Source organism: Podarcis muralis, chromosome 13 (genome assembly GCF_964188315.1).
Source record: "Podarcis muralis chromosome 13, rPodMur119.hap1.1, whole genome shotgun sequence".
NCBI lineage: Eukaryota > Metazoa > Chordata > Lepidosauria > Squamata > Lacertidae > Podarcis > Podarcis muralis.
This window is the reverse complement of record NC_135667.1, coordinates 18262370-18282764: the sequence shown is the minus strand read 5'-3', so window position 1 is coordinate 18282764 and position 20395 is coordinate 18262370. Positions and strand designations below refer to the sequence as shown.

At 45.3% G+C, this 20395-nt stretch overlaps 1 protein-coding gene across 2 annotated transcripts in view; it reads left to right on the top strand.

Annotated features, from left to right (window-relative positions):
* GRIN2D (glutamate ionotropic receptor NMDA type subunit 2D) overlaps positions 1-20395 on the top strand; it is a 60973-nt gene that overhangs the window by 35097 nt on the left and 5481 nt on the right. For both annotated transcript variants that reach the window (XM_028701670.2, XM_028701671.2), the window contains exons 8-12: positions 164-289; positions 447-676; positions 7252-7412; positions 11397-11584; positions 18595-18827. In XM_028701670.2, the coding sequence (XP_028557503.1) occupies positions 164-289; positions 447-676; positions 7252-7412; positions 11397-11584; positions 18595-18827 (938 nt within the window). The remainder of the gene's footprint in view (positions 1-163; positions 290-446; positions 677-7251; positions 7413-11396; positions 11585-18594; positions 18828-20395) is intronic.

Sequence of the window (20395 nt, the reverse complement as noted above, 5' to 3'; positions counted from 1 at the left end):
GCCAATTTAAAGAGGCGGCCTTAAATTATACCATTTTTAAAAGTGTTACTCGTGACTTAGGGTGCCTCTTTTATGCCAAAGGTTCAGAACCCCTGCTTTCACCCACTAGAGCCTAGCTGTCTCGGGCATACCACCACCCTGGTCCATGTTTCTCTTCCTGCAGAGCCCTACAGCCCTGCTGTCTGGGTGATGATGTTTGTCATGTGCCTGACTGTCGTTGCGGTGACCGTCTTCATCTTTGAATATTTCAGCCCAGTAGGCTATAATCGCAGCCTCAGCGCCAGTAAACGTGAGTGCACCAAGGATAAGGGAGGGGAATGTCTCTGAAACTGGGGTACCTATGGAGATAAGGAAGGGCGGCAAGCATGTGCAGCCTGTTGCGCTCCAGCCTCTACGGCAAAGTTCAAACTCTGATTCATATTCCCCCATCCCATCCTGCCTGGTAGGCACTGGAGGCTCCAAGTTCACCATTGGGAAATCCATCTGGCTGCTCTGGGCTTTGGTGTTCAACAACTCTGTGCCTGTGGAGAACCCCAGGGGCACCACCAGCAAGATCATGGTGCTGATCTGGGCCTTCTTCGCCGTCATCTTCCTTGCCAGCTACACCGCCAATCTGGCCGCCTTTATGATACAGGAGGAATATGTAGACACGGTGTCTGGGCTCAGCGACCAGAAGGTGAGAAGAAGGGAGTGCTCCCAGAGGGGGGGGGGGGAACAGAGGCATAGTACCCAATTTGTGGAATTCTCTCCCCAGGGAGGCTCGCCTGGCACCTTCATTACATATCTTTAGGTGCCAGGTGAAAACGTTTCTTTATAACCAGGCCTTGGGCTGATTAAATATTCTATAGCCTTTTAAATGTTGGGGGAGCGTTATTGGTCTGTTTTTGTTTTATTATGTATTTTGTGTTTTCATTTTGTATTTTTATGTTGTGAACTGCCCTGTGATCTTTGGATGAAGGGTGGTATACAATTTTAATTAATGATAATGATAATAATAATAATAATAAGTACCACTCCCTCCCTCCCATCATATCTATCCCTACCAGACAAAACTCCCCATTCATTCCTTTGCCACACCTCTCATTTTATTTCCCCTTTCATTTTCTTTTCCACCACCAAAAACATGCCAGGCACAATGTTTTCCTTCAGACCAGATTAAACATATCTCCATTTCCACTAATATAAAAAAATTAAGTGACCACCACTGCTTCCCCAGTGTTTGACAAATGATGAAAGGGAAGCAAGGAAAACCATGAGATGTGTGTATAATCATGGCCACATGTTAAACCAAAACCAAACAACCCTAAAATCAAAAAGATGTGTACCTTTGCTACACTTTAACACAAAAGAGTAAAGTTGAGTCTCTGTTATTCGCTGTACACATTTCCATCGAATCACTTTTAGAAGCCAAGGTCCTACAGTGTCTGCTTGCAGTGCCTTAGATCTCAGCTGTCTTGACTTCACTTGCATAGTCTTGCAGGGGCATTCTTTTTTGACTGAGCAGCTCAGGTTTTGCAAGGTTTATTTTAAATTGCTTGGGGAGGAGCTACCTGGCTGTGACCACTGCAAACTCAGCAACTGGAAAGTTTTGCCTTCGGTGCCAATAGTGCTGTTGGGGAAATGTCAGTGAAGGTGAAACTGCCCAGAACAAAGGCAAAGCCAGAAGATCAGACAGGCAGGCAGGCAGGCAATTGCACATCTTTGTCTCCTACTCCAAAGTACCAGACCTGCCACTGAAAAGCCTCTGAATCCTAGGGAGCTCTTAGTAAGGATCTGGCTGAAACCCACATACCAAGTCTGTGCATTCGTATTACAGTTCACATTATCTAGCATGAGCTCACCGCCACTAATCTATAGCTCTTCCTCTGGAAAAAGTGCTAGCAGAGCCTTGTAGATTACCCACCTGCAGAGCAGGAGAGCTATTCACGTTGATGCACTCATGGCACACTTATCATTTTTAGAAACTAACGGTGGCACCGAGAACAGATTCTAGTTCTTACCTTCAGCCCTAATTGCTGTTTAATTTTAAAATGTTACACTTGCTTGTGCTGATAGGCTTCTGGTAGGCAATGCTTACTTTCAGAAAAGCCACACATACCCACAATCAGGCCAGATCCATCACACTCCCCTTAAGACAACTGCAACAGGAAATATGTGGGTGTGCCTGTGCATGCATACATGCATGTGGTCAAGATTAAAGGGTGGCTGACCTAAGCAGTGGAACTCATACCCTTGGTAGCTCCACATAGCCCTCCACTGGGATACTTTGCTGGTGCCCAGCATGCATGGTGTGTATTTATAAACCAGAACGTGGCTGATTATCCCCTGGCAATTAGCCCCTGACGAACAACCACAGCTGTGGGGAAGGAGGGGGCCACACAAACCGGACCAGCTGTGGCAAGGCAGCCTCACTCCAATTGAATCCCTTTCGTTAAGAACTAACGAGCTGGGATGTAATTAATGGGCATAATTAACGTCCAACATGAAACACAATCGCAGATAAATATTAAACAGCTCAGATTAACCAACTCGCACTGAGTAGGGGAGCAGTTTGAGGGAGAGGGTAAAAGAAGAAAATCCAGGCAGAGGAAAAGAATAAGTGTTTCTATAGTGGAATCATAGTAACATCTATTCAGAAGTCCCACTGAATTCAATTGGACCTTACGCCCAGGTAGGGATGGGGGAGAAATGTGATTCAATTCACCTTTAAAGATGAACTTCACATTTTCTGAAACAGTATGTGAGCTGAAACACAGCTGTCCTTCGGACTTACCTACATTTTGCATTGCAGTTCTCCAGTAGGGTATTGTGTACAAACATGTATATACAATGGTAACATTTGCCTATAAATGCATATATTAATGAACACAACATACAAAAATGCATCATAGTAGGGGAAACTGTTTTCCAAAATGTGTATATTTGGTAAAACCGCATATAAAAATGTGTATCGAAGGAGAAATTCACACAAAAATGGTGACAGATTTTCACTAGGTCTTTTTTAAAAAAATAATAATAATCAGCTGATGTAAGCCTAACATAAGATTGGAAAAGTGAGAAACTAAGAGAAACCAAAACTGATATATTTGCCACCCATCCATAGTCTCAGGTTAAATAGCAATGCAGCCTTAGTCTTGTGAAATTCAAGAGAGGGAGCCATGTTATCAAGTTGCAACAAACACAACCAAAAGCCTTGTAACACTTTGAAAACTAACAGATTAATTGCGGCATCAACTTCTCTGGACAAAAACCCACTTAACACGGCGACCCCCTCTGGACTTTGCCATTAGAGAAGGCACTGCATTTAGCCATCAAAAGTGGAAAGCCTCATTCTGTGCATCTGACAAAGCAGGTTTGAGCCTATGAAAGCTTCCTGTACAATAAATGAACATGTCTTAAAATGCTACAAGACTCTCGTTTTGTTTCTAGCTGTAGAAACGTTTTCCCCTCCCCTCTCCATCCTGATGGTTTTCCCAGTATTCTCTTCTACCTCTATTTGCTTCTTTCCCATTAATTCTTTCCCCCATTGCTTTGTCATACACATTCCTCTGTCAAATTCCAGATAATCTCTACCAATCTCCCATCTTCTTTTCTCACTTTCCCCAGACGCTTTTGTCTGCCTAATGGCTTCTAAGCTTTAGACACCTAGAAGCCTCTTTCCATTATCCCCATTTGCAAGAAAACCATCGCTCCCCCTTTCTTCCTCCCCGCACCCATTGCTGGCACTCTGTATTTTGTCCCCAACCTGGGATGCATTTGATTTTTGCTGTTTCTTTGCTTCCCATTTCCATGTCGAAAGGCCCAGTTGCCCCAGGAATATCAAGGAGGGACTGAATTTGCTCAGAGAGCTCTTGTGTGAAGCCAAATTTGTGATGCTCAAAACAGACCAAAGACTTTTTTTTTCTCCATCTACAGCCTTCTTGAAGCAGACTATTGTAATAGAACAAGCAGGCTGCCTCTGCCCTTCATACTTCTAAATGTGTCCCCGTCTATTTCAGTATCACTGATCTCTCGGTGCACCTCTCTGTCAACAATCCTGTCTGCCAACTGCTGAATCCATCTATACCCAGAATTACCTGTTCATTGTGTCTTCTATTTATGAGTCCATTCCTGGCCTCTTTCCACCCCGCCCTGCTTGCCCCTTTCCATTTTTCTCATCTGACTCCATTCTGACTTTGGTTGCGGTAGTGTCACAAGAATCTCTTCACTATGGGCCACAATATAGTATCAGAAGAACTACACTATTCCGTTTCTTCCATCACATCCCATGCACTTCTGAGCCCCCTCCCCACCCCCACCCCCCAAAAAATTTACCAGGAATTTTACTTGGTATAGGGAGCAGAGGCTATGTTTAATCTGCTGCTCAACTCATGCAGAGTACTGCATATCCACTGCAGTCGCCCCCATCCTCTGTATTTCTCCCCTTACCATAACAGGCAAACAGGAAGCAATGTGATTGTTGCTAAAATGCTGTTTGTAATAGCTTATTAAAATGGAAAACATAGGGCTCGTCCATGCTTTTACTAATCACGAAGAAAGGCTCTCTGCAGCTTGACAATAAACAAACAAACAAGCACATTAGTTGAAGAGGGTGTGTGTAAGCATAGGAAATGTGCAAAGATGGGTCAAAAAAGGACAAAAAACAAAATCAACGCTGCCTGGGTACTGGTACAAACACACCCTCAAGGTGTTTCATCTTGCATGGCCTTCGAGTTCCACATCCCACTGTTCCTTTCTCACTCTGCTTCTCCCTTCGCTCTATGTCTTATTTCCCAAACTGCCTGTCTCACCCGCCTGTCCTTAGATAAATCTCTAAAAAGTTCATTTTCTTTTCCTTGGCTTGGGCACTGGTCTCTTGGCTGGATTCTAGAGGACAATGATGTTTCTTGCTCATATCTATTTAGTCTTCTCGTCCATCTCCAAATACTACTGCCTGTCTGCTTTCTTATCGTGTCACAGAACTGTTTGAGAAGGAGGAGGCTACAAGGCCCTTAGTCTAACCCCTGCCACCAGCTGGGACAGACCACCCACCCACCCACCCACCCACATCTTCCAATATCAGTGTCCATCTGACATTACAGGGGTGGAATTCCCTTCAAACTCTAAACATCATGAACGATTACACCCTGTGGAGTTGAAACTGACCCCCAAAGCCATTATTAAATGAAAAGCAGGTTCAGGAGAGGAGAAAATAAGAGTGGCAGGAGGATGGACAGGAGGAAAAGGTGTACATAATCCCCTCTCTGTCTGCCATTTTTCTGCTTCAAGTCACGCACAAAAACACAAATTTTCCATCTGCGGGAATCCAAAAGCATGTTGGAAACACAGAATCATAGAGCTGGATCAGCCCCTGCTGATACGGTGTTTCCTCTAGCGCAGGGGTCTGCAACCCATGGCTCTGGAGCCGCATGTGGCTCTTTTACACCTTTACCGCAGCTCCGGGGTGGATACTAGCGAGGGAAGGAGGCGCATTGTGCGCCCTGACACTCCCCACTGTGGCGGGCGCTGTACTGGCTGTGACGTCGCATGGGGCGGTGCGTTCGTTAGTTACCTTCCCGCCCGCTGTCAGATCGGACATTAAGGTAAGAAACAATATATGCAGTGTTATATTTGTTTTAAATGTCGCAATGCTTTTGCGGCTCCCAGTTTTTTTTTCTTTGGAAACGGGTCCAAGTGGCTCTTTTTGTCTTAAAGGTTGCAGACCCCTGCTCTAGCGGCTTCTAAGTCCCCCTCTCCCAAGCTGCTCTTCCTAAAAAGAATGTGTGACATGCAGTGGCGTAGCGTGGGTTGTCAGCACCCGGGGCAAGGCAAGTAATTTGCGCCCCCTAACCCGTGGATTTTAGCACTCAAGTGCGAGCGCCCCCCCAGATGTTGCGGATGGCCCCCCCTGCACCCCCACGCTACGCCACTGGGGCTGGGGGCGAGCGAAGGAGCCAAGGACCCCCCCAAAGGCTCAGCAGGAATTTATTAAATTTATTATTTGTGGAGCCCCCGCGGGCCGAGGCAGCCGAAGCCCCCTTCCCTCGGGCGCCTCCCCGCCCCCTCCTCCCCTTGGGCTGTAGGTGGAGTGGAGGCCGCGCTCCGAGGCGCTCCAGATCCGGGCTTGGCGAGCGCCTCTCCTCCTCCCGGCTGGGTCCGGGGGCTTCCAGCCGCGCTCCGTCCTTGCCCGCCCCGCCCCCCCCGCAGCTGAGACCTGCGCTGAGAGTCGGAGCCAGCGGCGCCCCTTCCGCCGGGAGACCCTCGCCCGCCCGCCGGCTTCCTCTCGGAGGGTTTTGGGGAGCGCGGGGCGCGGCGAGGCCCCTCGGAGCTCTCCTCCCTCCCAGTCGGCAGAAGCAGCCGCCGCCTGTGGCTGGACCGAGGGGATGGCGTCAGCGTCGGGGTGTGGAGGCTGCCCGTGCCGGCCAGGCGTCGGTGGCGGCGTTGGCGCTGCTGCAGCGGCTGCTCCTCCTGCGAGCAGTGAGTGGAGCGCAGCGGCGGCGGCGGGGGGCGCGCGCGCGCTAGGGCGCAAGGCTGGCGGTGGTGGCGGGGAGCCCGGCGGAGGCTCTGGACTCACGCCCCCCCAGATGTTGCGCCCGGTGCGGCCGGCACCCCTGGCACCCCCCACGCTACGCCACTGGTGACATGAAGGTCAACCCTGAGCATGAGCAAACTTGTTCACTTAGGTTGTGGCAGTTCCTGATGCCCAGAGGAAAATTTAGAACTTCCAGATATCAACCCTTCCTGACTATCCTCTTCCCCAATCCAGCCTGTTTTTCTAACCTACCTCACAGGGCTATTGTGAGGCTAAAACGGGGAAGCAGAAACCATGTGCCTCACCCTTAGCTCCAGAGAGGATGGGGATAAAAATGGAAGCTCATAAATAAATCTGTTGGCTCATTTATTCATCCTCAAATAAACATGGTATTTACCTACCCATCCATCACTATATGCATCTCTCCATTTCTTATCCATACCACTCTGCTCATCTGTCTCATCCATCACACACAACAGGGTGCTTCTCCATATCGGGAAATCATAATGCTTGGGAAGGTGAACTCTGCTCTAATTGATGCCAGCCAAATTTCCGTTTTATTTCTCAGCCAACTGAGCACAACAATACACTACTCCAAAAGTAGCACCAGCAAATTTAAGAATCTCCCTCCTCCCGTCCTTGCTCAGTTTTCACATCTGGGAGGAGAGCAGGGAAGGGGTTGGGGGGAGATCCGCAGAAGAACTCTTCACACTCCAATTTCCCTTTACCTCCCTCTACAGTTCCAGAAACCACAGCATCACTACCCACCTTTGAGATTTGGCACTGTTCCCAACGGGAGCACCGAGAAAAACATTCGGAACAACTATGGGGAGATGCACGAATATATGGGGAAGTACAACCAGCGCAGCGTGGAGGATGCACTCCAGAACCTGCAGACAGGGTAGGTGGGGGGAAATGGAAGAAGCAGTGGTGGCAGCAGGAAGGACAACTCCAAGATCCCTAGTTCTCAGCATATATTTTCATCCTAAGCCTTTCTGCTCCCTGGGGCACATGGCCTGCAGCAGGCCCCTACAGCGGGACCACATGTGCCCTGTTTCTCTCCACATAATCCATTTTTTACACAACAGATGTGCAAATGCTTCTCAATGATGTCACACACTCTCGTCGTCATTCCATGAGGCCACACTCCTGTTGTAGAGAAGCCACCATTTGCCCACACTTGGAGTAAAATATTCAGTGAAGTAAATGCAGTTTCCCCCCTCTGCAACACCCTCTCCCTCCAGCGGTAGTACATTAATTGCTGTGGCAATTGCTATGTGGAATGTGACTGTGTGAGTGACACAGGCTGCTGCTGGATGTTGCTTGTGACATGGCCAGCTTTAATGCCCATGCTGTTTTGTGATCCTTTAACAAGTTTATAATTATAATTAGTCAATTTTCATTAGGCTGTCATCTGATTAAAGAAATCTTAGCCAATTTAATAATAATATGAGTTTGGGTCAATTAATCAGTGAATTAATTAAATCTGCAGAAATGTGCATATGAGCAAAAATTACTCTCTTTTTTTAAGCATACTTTGTTTTTAGATGATGCACTGCAGAGATTAGAAGAGGCATCCCCATGTCTCTCTCGTATAGGAGTGAAGGCCTATGCAAAAGCTGTGCTTGCCATGTGCTGTTAATGCAAGTAATTGCATTAAAAATATTTTTTTTTTTTAAGAAACTGATGCCTTGCTCATTGGGGACTCCTTTTTAGTTGAATGAATCTAACCAATTAATTAAGGCTGCAAGCCTATGCCCACTTACCTGGAAGTAAGCTTCGCGTAAGATCAGATTATAGAAACTGCAGTCCTAAAAAAACCCCAAAAACACCTTTAAAGGCTGTGCACTCCTTCTGTGTATAACTCTGGTGAGCAAGTGCTTGTCTAGCCTTGGTAGCTGCACACACCAGCAAGAGTGCCTCCCCACTGTTCCCCACAACAACACTTCTGTGAACTTCTATGAACTCCTGCTGGCTCATTTCATAAATAAACCAAATAAGACAAGTCCACAGTGAGGCATTCAAGTGCAGGATTGAGCTGCGCCATCATGCTGTTAACTAGACTTCCATGTGGGGTTTTTGTATGTGGATTTTGGATTTGTGAGCATTTGTGACTTAAACGCTAATTTTTTGCTGCTGTAGGAGTGCATTGTAGCTCTGCCTGTTTGAGCGCCCTTTCAGGGTGGTTCCCACTGCTGTTGGAACTGCTGCCAATCCTACTAACAATTTTTTAAAAGCCAACTGGCAAGGTTATGGGTGCGTGATTCACCATTTAAACACCCACATACTCTGCTAATTAACCCAAATTAACAACCACCTCCCAATTCTACAGTCATAATCATTTATATATGGATTAGAATTCCTACTCTGTACATATATGTACTTAAGACAGGCACCTCCAACTTTGGACCACCAAAAGTTATGTGACTTCAGTTCCCTTCACTCCCGACCATTTCTCAAGCTGGCTGCAGGTGTTGGGGTTGTACTGTAGTGATGGGCTGGAGGAGGGCTAATAAAGTGAGTTTGAGTCCTGGCAAGATTGAGGTTTGTAGGCTTGGGAAGTCAGTAAGTTGCCAGGCCTAGATGGGGCTGCTCTCTCCTTGAAGGAGCAGGTGCAAAGTCTGATGATTTTCCCAGATCCAACTGGAGGTGTCCTCAGTGGCTAGGAAGCTTGGCTGGGAAGACAGATACAGTTGTTCCTGGATCAGGATAGCAGTTATCCATGCATTGCTAACCTCACAGTTGGATCACTGCAACGCACTGTTTGTAGAACTACCTTGGCAGTTGATTTGGAGGCTGCGGCTAATGCAGAATGCAGGGGTCAGCTTGCAAACTACCACCAGCAGATAGCAACTTGATTTCTGGATTTGCACTGGCAAATCCCTCCCTGCATGTTGCCTGCACTGATGTGGTGACCTGTGGATGTGGGTCTCTGATGTGGAGGTCTGTTCCTCAGGAGGTGCAGGCTTGGAAAGTACAGATTCCTGAACTCCTGCCTTGGGTTCCAGAATGCCTGATTTGCTGGGCTCAGGCTGTGACTCAGGCTTGCGTAGGATACCAGGGCTTGTGATCTTCCTTGTAGCTGCGGGACTGATAGTGGCCCGCCTTGTCTAAATTGGAGCTGCTCTGGCCAGGAGTTCTGGCACTGGGCCATTTCAACGGTGCTGAAGATTCTAAAAGGATGACTTTGCCACTATTGCAGAATTCAACTATTCGGTTCTTGCTGCTTTCCCCTATGCTGTCCCTGTCTGGTGCTTTGTGTGTTTACTGCTTGTTAAGTTCTTCCTTCTCTTTTTAATCAGTGGCCTGCATCTACTCTTCAGGGTTTGTTTGTTCTTGTTGTTTAAAGTTCAGACGGTTTTTTTGTTTTTAAATACCACCATGTACATTCATGGCCACCAAAACTTTGCCAGTATGTGTGAATGGTTGAATGGGGATGGGCACAAGGGGACAGGACGGAGACACCTAATAATCCGATCCTATGTGAATTTAAAGTTATGGGCCCTGTGTAGGGTCAGTCTGTTAGGACTGTGAAACAGAGGGCATTAGAAAGCAAAAGACTGAGAAGAAAGCTTGGAACCAAGATATCTAGATAGAAGTGGTTGAAGAGGTGAGCCTGTCTATAATAAAAAATAAATAAAGGGGGGAAGAAGCGAAGATAAAATAGAGTGGGACAGTGGCTGACGTGCAGTTCTAACAGTAAAGGGCACCTTTTCCTTATGGGCCTATTAAAAGTATCTCCTATGCTATATAACTATGGCTGAAAACTTTAACAGCTTTAATGGGAAGATTAATCAGGCTCATAATAAAATCCCTGCACCCCAGTTAATTGGTCAGGCTAAGCATACGGAAAGGATCAGTCATGTTTAAAGGCACGCTGCCGGGCAATCATCTAGTTTCTGGCTCCTACCTGTGACATATTTGATGACAACGAAGAATAAACGTAAAGGTGTTCTATCTTTCTAGTTTATTACCCAAAGGTGGCCACCTTTTGGCTCTCAGAAGTCGTAAACTTTCATGTAATGCTAAGAACCGGTTTTTATTTAATTGATTTTTATACTGCTCTCCCTCTCACATTCAACTGAAGGCAACAGTGCTCTGTTGAATTAATTATTAAAATATTTTTAAAAGCCTGACCCTTCCACAATATTGATGGGCCTTCAATGTGTTTATTTTTTGATGCCGTTTTGACTCTGGTGTGTTACTATAATAGGAAATATTCACATATGGGATAAGAAACAAGTGAGCCTCTCTGTCTAACAATGAATATTACTATTTGTTTAATAGTGATGCGGGTGGCACTGTGGTCTAAACCACTGAGCCTCTTGGGCTTGCCGATCAGAAGGTTGGCGGTTCGAATCTGTGTGACGGAGTGAGCTCCAGTTGCTTTGTCCCATCTCCTGCCAACCTAGCAGTTCGAAAGCATACCAGTGCAAGTAGATAAATAGGTACCGCTGTGGCAGGAAGGTAAACGCCGTTTCTGTGTGCTCTGGCTCCCATCATGGTGTCCCGCTGCACCAGAAGCGGTTTAGTCATGCTGGCCACATGACCCGGAAAGCTGTCTGTGGACAAATGCCAGCTCCTTCGGTCTAAAAGCGAGATGAGCACCACAACCCCATAGTCATCTTTGACTGGACTTAACCATCCAGGGGTCCTTCACCTTTACCTTACTATTTGTTTGTTAAATGGTAAGCTGTCTCGCACTTAAAGAAAGCTGCCCCCTTCCCTGAAAAATATGCTCTCTCTTTAATTGCAATATGAATGTCTGTAGTTCTAATAAATAGGTCTGTGCAAAGGTGGACAAATAATAAATGGAGGCATTTTTAATGCGCTAAATGCTGCATCCATCTGTCCTTCTCCGCCTGCCTTTCTTATCTGACTGCAGGAAGCTGGATGCCTTCATCTACGATGCAGCCGTCCTCAACTACATGGCCCGAAAGGAAGAAGGCTGTAAACTTGTCACCATAGGGAGTGGGAAAGTCTTTGCCACCACAGGCTACGGCATTGCGCTGCAGAAAGGTTCCAAGTGGAAACGGCCCATTGACCTGGCCCTGCTCCAGTTTCTGAGTGATGGTAAGGCTTAGCTACATGCCAGGGAAAGCACTGGGAAGTTGAGAGATGCCCAGGTTTTTTGGATGAGAACAAACTTAAGTGTGAGTAGTTGGGAGGTGGAGGGGGGATATTTTCTGCAACTTCTGTGTGAATGGTATTGTTCTCTCTCTGTCTCTGTTCCACCTGCTCTTCCACTAGGCAACAATTGCTGGGTGTATATACATAAGGTACCTTGGTGCAGGGGTGTCTGAAATAAAGGCTATTTATTACTTGCTGTGGACACTCCTGAATAATTTGCACTGGAAAGGAATCTATGCATAATCCTACTTCCTGCTGCAGGACAAGACCACCCCATTCTATCCATACACTATGAAAAAGCATGAAGTTGAAATATGGGGCAACTGGTGCTCCTTCTTCAGATACTCAGCCCCCTCCCCACCTCTGCACCCATTTCTAGTAAGCTCAGAGCCCAGAAATTACCAAACTGCCAATCCCAGTCCTTATGGATGGGTCATGTTCTTCATAGTGATTGGGAAACAGGACTTTCCTTCACATGTTTGCTGGGGCAGAAGGCTTAGTCAGGTAAAGGAATGCTGGTCTGCCAAGATTCATTACCCTTTGCTAGAAGGTGGGTTATCTGGATTCTGAAGTTCAGTTAAAACAGATTGATTACCTTTAACACACTTTTACTATGTATTTGGTTGAATTTATTGTTGTGTGCTCCTTGAGTTTTGAGAAGTCATGGGGCAGTGCTATATGGGATAGTTTCCTTTGAATAAAAGGGTTTTGTATTGTAAACCGCCCTGTGATCCTCAGATGAAGGAGGCATATGGTGTCATTGTAATAAAAATTGTTAGCATAGTGGAAGCAAATAGGCACCCCTACAGCACAGAACAAATCCACTAATCCCATATCAGATGTTCAGAGAGACACCCTGCATTCCAAGCTGTTTCACCATCAGTCAACTCACAGCTCCTTATCTGTCTGTCCCATTAAAAAAATGAAAATGCTTTCTTGCTGCCTCCCTTCCTCCCACACCCCAATTCTGATGGGTGTTGCATTTACAAGCTAGAATGAGATTTGATATCATTAAGGGCAATTAAAGCCCATTTGTCAAGTCCCTGATCAACGGTTGATTTGTCAGGCAAAACCAATGTGACAGGCCCATTCATGTTAATCAAGTGAGCAAAACTCATATTACCAGCAGGAGTGTGGATTTCTCCCATTCTTATCCATGGAGATGGGGAGGGGTTTCTAACTCAAATGCAGAAGTTTGCTGAGAGGACTTATGGGCCCTGGAACTGACATGGCTCCCTCACATACACTAATGCCCCCATGCCAGCCTGCACACCCTCCCCCATTCCAATGCTCCAGATAGCTGTCACAGTGCACTTCCCTGACTATCTCCTAGCAGACCTGCAGACTGATCAAAGTGAACATGCAACCAGATCATGGTATTTTATTTTGGATTAATTAATCCAGGCTGAAAGGGAGTAGGAATCCCAAGAGAGGTGTGGAGCCCACTCAGTTCACGCAAGGAGGTCTGGAAGCCAGGACTCCTGCGTCTCCTGGGAGAGCAAGCAATTCCTAGTGGGCTAGACTCAGAGCAAAGGCGATGGGAGACAGACATCCTGCTTTCTATTTCTAGCTCCAGGGATAATGAACAGACACAGCTCTGGTGTGTTTGATCTGAGCAGAGGAACCTGGATTCCGTCTCTGCTGCTGCTAATGGGCTCAGTCTGAGGCTCTAATTGCTGTTAGCCAACAATCTTGCTTCTCCTAATAGGCCTGACGGACTCTGGGGATATCCTAGAGAACAGCACACGGGGCTTTCCCCGCCCCACCAGGACCTATAAGCAGATGTTGGGGACGGGGCTGTGTTTCAACTGGGCCACCCAGTGTCCGTGACACTTAAATCATTTTGCCTTCCCTGCATCTATTAGGCTGAATGAAAAAGCTACATGGTTTACTCTCCAGCTCTCTCTGCTGCGATTAACAACATTCAGAAGTGAAGCATTCCAGACAGAGAGGCGTTCTTTGCTTCACTTGTGAAAAATGCCCTGTGAGGATCATGATGTGTAAGAATTGTGTGTGGGAGAGAGGCCGACAGATGGTTGCTTTGTAGAGTTTGGATGCGTTACAATGAATGTCCAAAATGTGGTGAATGTCAACTATTCACATGTAAATACTGACAACTTCAGATGAATTTTATGAATGCCACAAACAGACAGACATACTCCCATTTTGGGGACAGATTTATTGCATGATGATAATCACTATTTGACTGTCAGCATTCACCAGGGTATCTCCACCTTAATTAAGCATTCACAACATTCACCTGGGATCGCCAACATTCATAAGTGACAAAATTCTAGATATACCTATTAGAACTTCTATTTGCTTGCAATTACTCTGTATTCCAAGCATCTGTGCACAAGAATAAAGCATGCAAACTAAATAAAATGCATGCATAATAATCAATGTTTAAAACTTACTTTAATTGCAGAATTTTCACTTTAGGCTCACAGAATATCCATAATTTTGTTGGTATATAATTCCACCAGTATGAGGGTATATAATATATATAGCAGAGATTGTTTGGAATCCTTCAGTGTGTTGATGTATAACTTCATATGTTGAATATGTACATGTTGAGGGGTGCTGGGTATTTATTATTTATTTATAGTTATTTTTTTTAAAAAAATTAAATAGCATCCTCTCACAACACATCAGGGCAGTGTACCACAACAATTAGACATTTAAAAGCAATGCAAAGTAATCATCAATGTGACTGGCTGCTCAAGAGACCTTTTAAACAACTGCTAAGGCCTGTCAGCATAAAAACGTCTTAAAGAGACACCTGAAAGTCAAAGTTGCGTACCAAATCTCTATTGGTAGAGCATATCATGATCTTGCATGGATGTATGCATTTAAAGGAGCCTGTTGCTTGGGTGTGAAGGAACACACATGCACACCATTGTAAGCTTCCAATTGCTTATTAGGGGAGAGGGAGGCAAGGAACAGTTGCCCAGCAACCCACCCATCTGTCATAGCATACCACTGAAACCTGTACTACCTTTTATACCACACACACACAATTTTAGTCTGCAGCATTAATCAATCCTGAAAGACTACCACTGCATAGCTCCATCCTTGCAATCACTCAAGTAGATCAGGATTCATTGGATCAAAGAATTGTAGAGTTGGAAGGGACCCAAACACCATCAAGTCCAACCCCCTGAAATGCAGGAATCTCAGCTACATCATATATGGCAGACGGCCAACCAACTTCTGCTTAAAAACCTCCATGGAAGGAGAGTCCACCACCTCTTGGAGTTTGTTCCACTGTTATCAGCTCTTACTGTCAGAAAATTGTTCCTAAAGATTCATCTGAATCTCCTTTCTTGCAACTTGAATCCATTGGTTCAGGTCCTAGTTTCCGGAGCAATAGAAAACAAGCTTACTCCATGTGACAGCCCTTTAGATATTTGAAGATGGCTATTATATCTCCTCTCAGTATCTTTTCCTGGCTAAATATACCCAACTCCCTCAAACATTCCTCAAAAGGCTTGGTTTCCAGACCCTTGATCACCCTGCTCTGCAATAGTATTAACCTTTTTTTGCTGCTTCATCACACTGTGAACTCATGTTAAACTTGTGGTCTACCAAGACCCCTAGATCATTTTCACATCTACTAATGGCAAGCCAAGTGTCCCCCATCTTATATTTGTGCATATTGGTTCTTCCTGCCTAAGTGCAGAACCTGACATTTGTCCCTACTGAAGTTCATTTTGTTAGTTTTGGCCCAGCTCTCCAATCTGTTAAGGTCATCTTAAATCCCAATTCTGTCTTCAGTGGCATCTGCAAATTTGATAAATATCCCCTCAATGTCTTCATCCAAGTTATTTATAAAGATGTTGAACAACAATGGGCCCGGGGCAGAACCCTACAGCACCCCACTTGTCCCTGCTTTTTTTGCAGGATGACTAGGAACCATTAGTGAGCATTCTTTGAGTATGGAAATGAGCTACAAACCCACCTAACAGTTATCTCACCCAGTCTAAATTTTACCGGCTTCTCTGCAAGAATATCATGGGGGAATTTGTCAAAAGCTTTACTGAAATCAGGATACACTATATCCACAGCAGTCCCTGATCCACCAAGCTTGTGACTCTATCAAAAAAAGAAGAAGAAAGAAATGAGATTCGTCTGGTACGGCTTGTTATTGAGAAACCTATGTTAGGTCTTAGTAATCACAGTCACCTTTTCTAAGTGCTCACAGACAGGCTGTTTAATTATCTGTTCTAGGACACTGGTAACAATGTCAAGCTCACCAGTCAGTAGTTACCCAGATCTTCTTTACTCCCCCTTTTGAAGACAGGGACATCATTTTGCCTGCCTCCAGTCCCCAGGGACATCACTTGTTCTCCAAGAATTCTCAAAGATTATAGACAGAGGCTCTGAGATTACATCTGCAAGCTCCTTTAATACTCTTGGGTGCAGCTCATCAGGCCCTGGAGATTTGAACTCATCGATGTAGCTAGGTGCTCCCTTACCACCTCTTTTCCATCTTGGGCTTTAGCTCCTTCCTTGCATCATTTATTCTGTTATCACCAGGTTGGGCACTGCTTTCCTTTGAGGTAAAGACAAAAGGCAAAGTAGGTGTTGAGCAGTTCTGCCTTCTCTCTGTCACCCAACAGCATTTCTCCATCCTCTTCACACAAGAGACCTGCTACTTGCTTGGTCTTCCTCTTGCTTCAAACATAGTCAAAGAAACCTTTTTGATTAATTTTAATCTCTCTTGCAAACCTGAGTTCATTCTGAGCTTTGCCCACCTAACCTCCCTGCAACTGTTAGCTACTCATATATGTTCTTCCTTTGTGATTTCTCCTTTCTTCAATTTCTTATTCATGCCCTTCTTAAATCTCAGTTCACCTGTAAGCTCCTTATGCAGCCACACTGGTTTTTTAGGTGTCTCCTACTTTTCTTTTTTGTTGGAATTTTCTGCCTTTCTGCCTTCACCTTTAAGAAACCCCCATTCCTCTTGGACTCCCTTCTCTTTGAGTATTTCTGATCATGGGGAAGTTCCTTAAGCTTTTTGAAATCAGTCTTCTTAAAGTCCGGAGTGCATGTTCAACTACCCTCAGCTTTCCCTTGCTTGTATACAATGAAACCCAATATTACATTATCACTTTCTCCCAAGGTTCCCTGTACTTTCACTTTGTTGACCAGCTTCTCCCTGTTGGTGAGGACCAGGTCCAATAAAGATGACTCCTCTGTTGCTTCTTCCACTTCTGGGAAATGACATTGTCAGTGAGGCAATTGAGGAAGTTGTTGGAGCTTTCATTCTTGGCAGAGTTTGTTGAAACTCATTTCTTCAATTGCCTCACTGACAATGTATCTGAGTAACTGAACTCTTCTATGACTACTATATCTCTTCTTTATGAATGTTTGGGAATCTGCTGTAGAAAGGCATCATCTGAGTCCTCCATTTGGCTTGGAGGTCTATAGCAGACACCCACAATAAGGTCACTCGTTTCCCTCTCCTACAATTTTTATCCATATACTCTCAATCTGCCTTCCATGCTCCAATTATGGATCTCTTCACAAATGTACACGTCCTTTACATATAATCCTACTCCTCCCCTCTGTTTGATCTACTCCTTTTGAACAGGTTGCACCTCTCAAGTTCCAGTCATGAGTCTCATCCACCAGGCTCAAGTAATGCCTACTTAGGTCATATTTGTACTGAGAGCTCAAATTCTTTTTGCTTGTTTCCCATACTCTGTGCATTTGTGTAGAAACAACTGAAGCCATAAGTCATTCGTCCACACACTGCTGCCTCTGTCCTCCTCCGTGGAGAATCGCCTGCCACCACCACACATCTCATCCTTCTCTGGGGAGCAGAAGGAATCGTTCCATACACTGTACTTTCCACTGCTACCTTGATGTATTTTAAGGTCTGCAGCTGCTGTTCTTGCTACGCTGGCTGAGAACTGGTGTCCAAAGTGAGGGCATGGAGTCAGTTTTGCAGCTCCAGAGATACAACATGGCTCCTAACATGGCTCCTGCTTTTTGTGTCATGTTCCTCCAGGAGTTCGTCTCCTGCACTGCACAATCTTCTACCTCCCTAGGGACATCCCACCTGCCTCTCTGTTCCAGGAGAATTTCCTCATCTGCTCAGTAGCTCAAAGTGTGGATAGGTGGGCCTCAAGTTGCTGTACCTTCTCTTCTAGCTTGGATTTGCTGTAGGTGTAGTAGGTCACTGCTGCAGCTCCCTTGTCATCCATGTCTCTTGGTCCATGAGACAACACTCCAGGCTTCCCCCTCAAACTCCGCCACTAAACACCCTTGCAAATGCCCCAGTTTACAAGTCCTAGTCACAAGAGCTTGACCTGCTAGATTTCTTCCTGTAGTGCTTGTATTAAAAGTGCAGCAGCCCTGCCTTCCTTCACCAGCATGGAGGTGTAAAAATAGGCAGATACAAATAAGTCCAAGCTGGCAAATTGGCTTAATGTTGGCCAGTGCTTTTTTTCTAGAAAAATAGGAGCTGGTACTCACCATGGAATTGTTACAGTAAGTGTCACACTTTTAAACCAAAAGAGAGAGGTGCCAGTATTCACCATAAAGCTGTTACAGTAAAATGCTGAAGGTTACCCACCTATACATGCCTGGAAAGACAGGACGAGAACAACCTCTCACAACTCTAAGCATGAAAGGATAATTAAATAGTGTCAATGGGTAAGTACTTTGTGATACCTGACCTTTAAGTATGTACCTAAGCTCAGAATGGTTCTGCTCCCTTGTCTCCTGTCTCCACAAGCTCCCACACTCAGATTCTATACTGTCACTAGATAAACACAGCTTATTTCATTTGAGACCTCAGAACAAAATCCCTATTCCCTACCATTGAGCAAAAGGGCTCCTGCATTTTCTGGGACTGATGCCTAATGGACCATACCAAGGGAAGGTTGTGAAAAGGCACATTTCTTGTGTTCCATCTCTTCTTCCCATCCCCTCCTCTGTTTCAGATGAGATTGAACTGCTAGAGCGCCTGTGGCTATCAGGGATCTGCCACAATGACAAAATTGAGGTGATGAGTAGCAAGTTGGACATAGACAACATGGCGGGTGTCTTCTACATGCTCCTGGTGGCCATGGGACTAAGTCTGCTGGTCTTTGCCTGGGAACACCTAATCTACTGGAAACTGCGTCACTGTATGAGACATACAGGGCGGCTGGACTTCCTGCTCGCCTTCAGCAGGGTGAGGTTGCAAGATCAGCAAGGGACTGTTGGGTGCCCGTTGATCCTCTCACCCACTAAGCTATTTTCACATCCATTACTGTCAATTTCTTTGTCCAGAGAGTAAGCTCTTCCCTCCCTCCACATCACTCTCCTTTCACCCACGACTGTGAATAATCTTTGATCACACCACACCTGTATGCAGAAATCAGCATCCTTAGAATCTCACCATTCTTTTTCCCCTTAGAAAGCAGCAACCATTTCCAGCCTTTATGGCTGTGAAGGTAAGCATGGAAGTGTATGTGCAGACAATGACTTATACAGTCTCAAAAGCAAAAGGTGGGGTCTCTGCAAGTTTTCTAGTGGTCTAAAGATGGGGCTATAGAGCCTGCATCTTTCTTTGCCATTCTGCTGTGACTAAATTATACAAAAGGAGTCAGTACTGTATATGCAGGTTTTCATAGTACAAATCACAGACTTTGGGTTACCTTAACACGGAAAATAATGTATACACCCGTCTATATTTTCCCCTTTCCCTAGCTATTAATTTATGGTTGTGTACATACAGGTGGTGACCATTCTGTGTGGTGGTTCCATTCCCAGCCCCCATGTGCATCAGCGCAGCGTTCATCAGCATGCCCGGCCCTTTACGCCCCTGGTCTTCCCTCTTCTGGATCCAAAAGGACCCATGTGTCAGCGATTGCATGTCAATTGGATGAGCCTAAAGTGGTTACCACCTGTACATGCCTAGCCTGAATAGTAGGGGTCACTGTGGGACTGATATGAGGAAAACCAGTTCTGCCTGTCTGCAGCAGAAGCTGGATGCACAGAGTTAATTAGCTGGAACAATTTTTCAACTTTTAAAAAATTGTGTTGACGGTCTTTTAAAATTAAGGTGAAAAATTAATGTTCAGGTGAATGAATCTATTTGCTGCACTTCAAAAAATTAAAAGGGAGGTTGGCACCGTACCTGAGCAATCAAGTAGAACAGTACCAGAGAGACTAGCATATTTGCATTTTATTTGCTGGTTACTACATCCATCAAACAAAATGCGATATCTACCGGTAGCTCACTTGCAGAAGAAAAAAATGCAGGAAGTCCTATTTCAACATTATGTCCGACTCCATTGCTGTCTCTATATCCCTCTCATTTCTATGCTGGATTTTTAGTGACTAACTCCTAAAGATTGGTGTTGAGGTTTGAGCCATACTACTTTATTTTAAAGCCCTGCTTTCTGCCACCAGATTGGCTGTGGTTACTAGGTAAGGAAAGAGGAGCATACTCATCATATCTTGTTATGTCTATACTACAAATTTAAACTGGTGTCAAGCCTTTTAAATGGTTCTGGCTTACAGAGGGAAACCTGGGGCACGGTATTTCTATGATATGGCTGGGAAGACTAACAAAGACTTGCTGGCACACTACAGACCACATTCCACAAGGAGGAGGGGAAGCCTGGTAGTTAAGAGATTTCAAAATAGATTAAATTTGTAGTGTAGTGATGACGTTAACAGGCCATTCCCCTGGCTTTCAAAACAGATTCTCATTGCTAAAGCACAAATTGAGTTCTTTATAGTTCTCATTTGCAT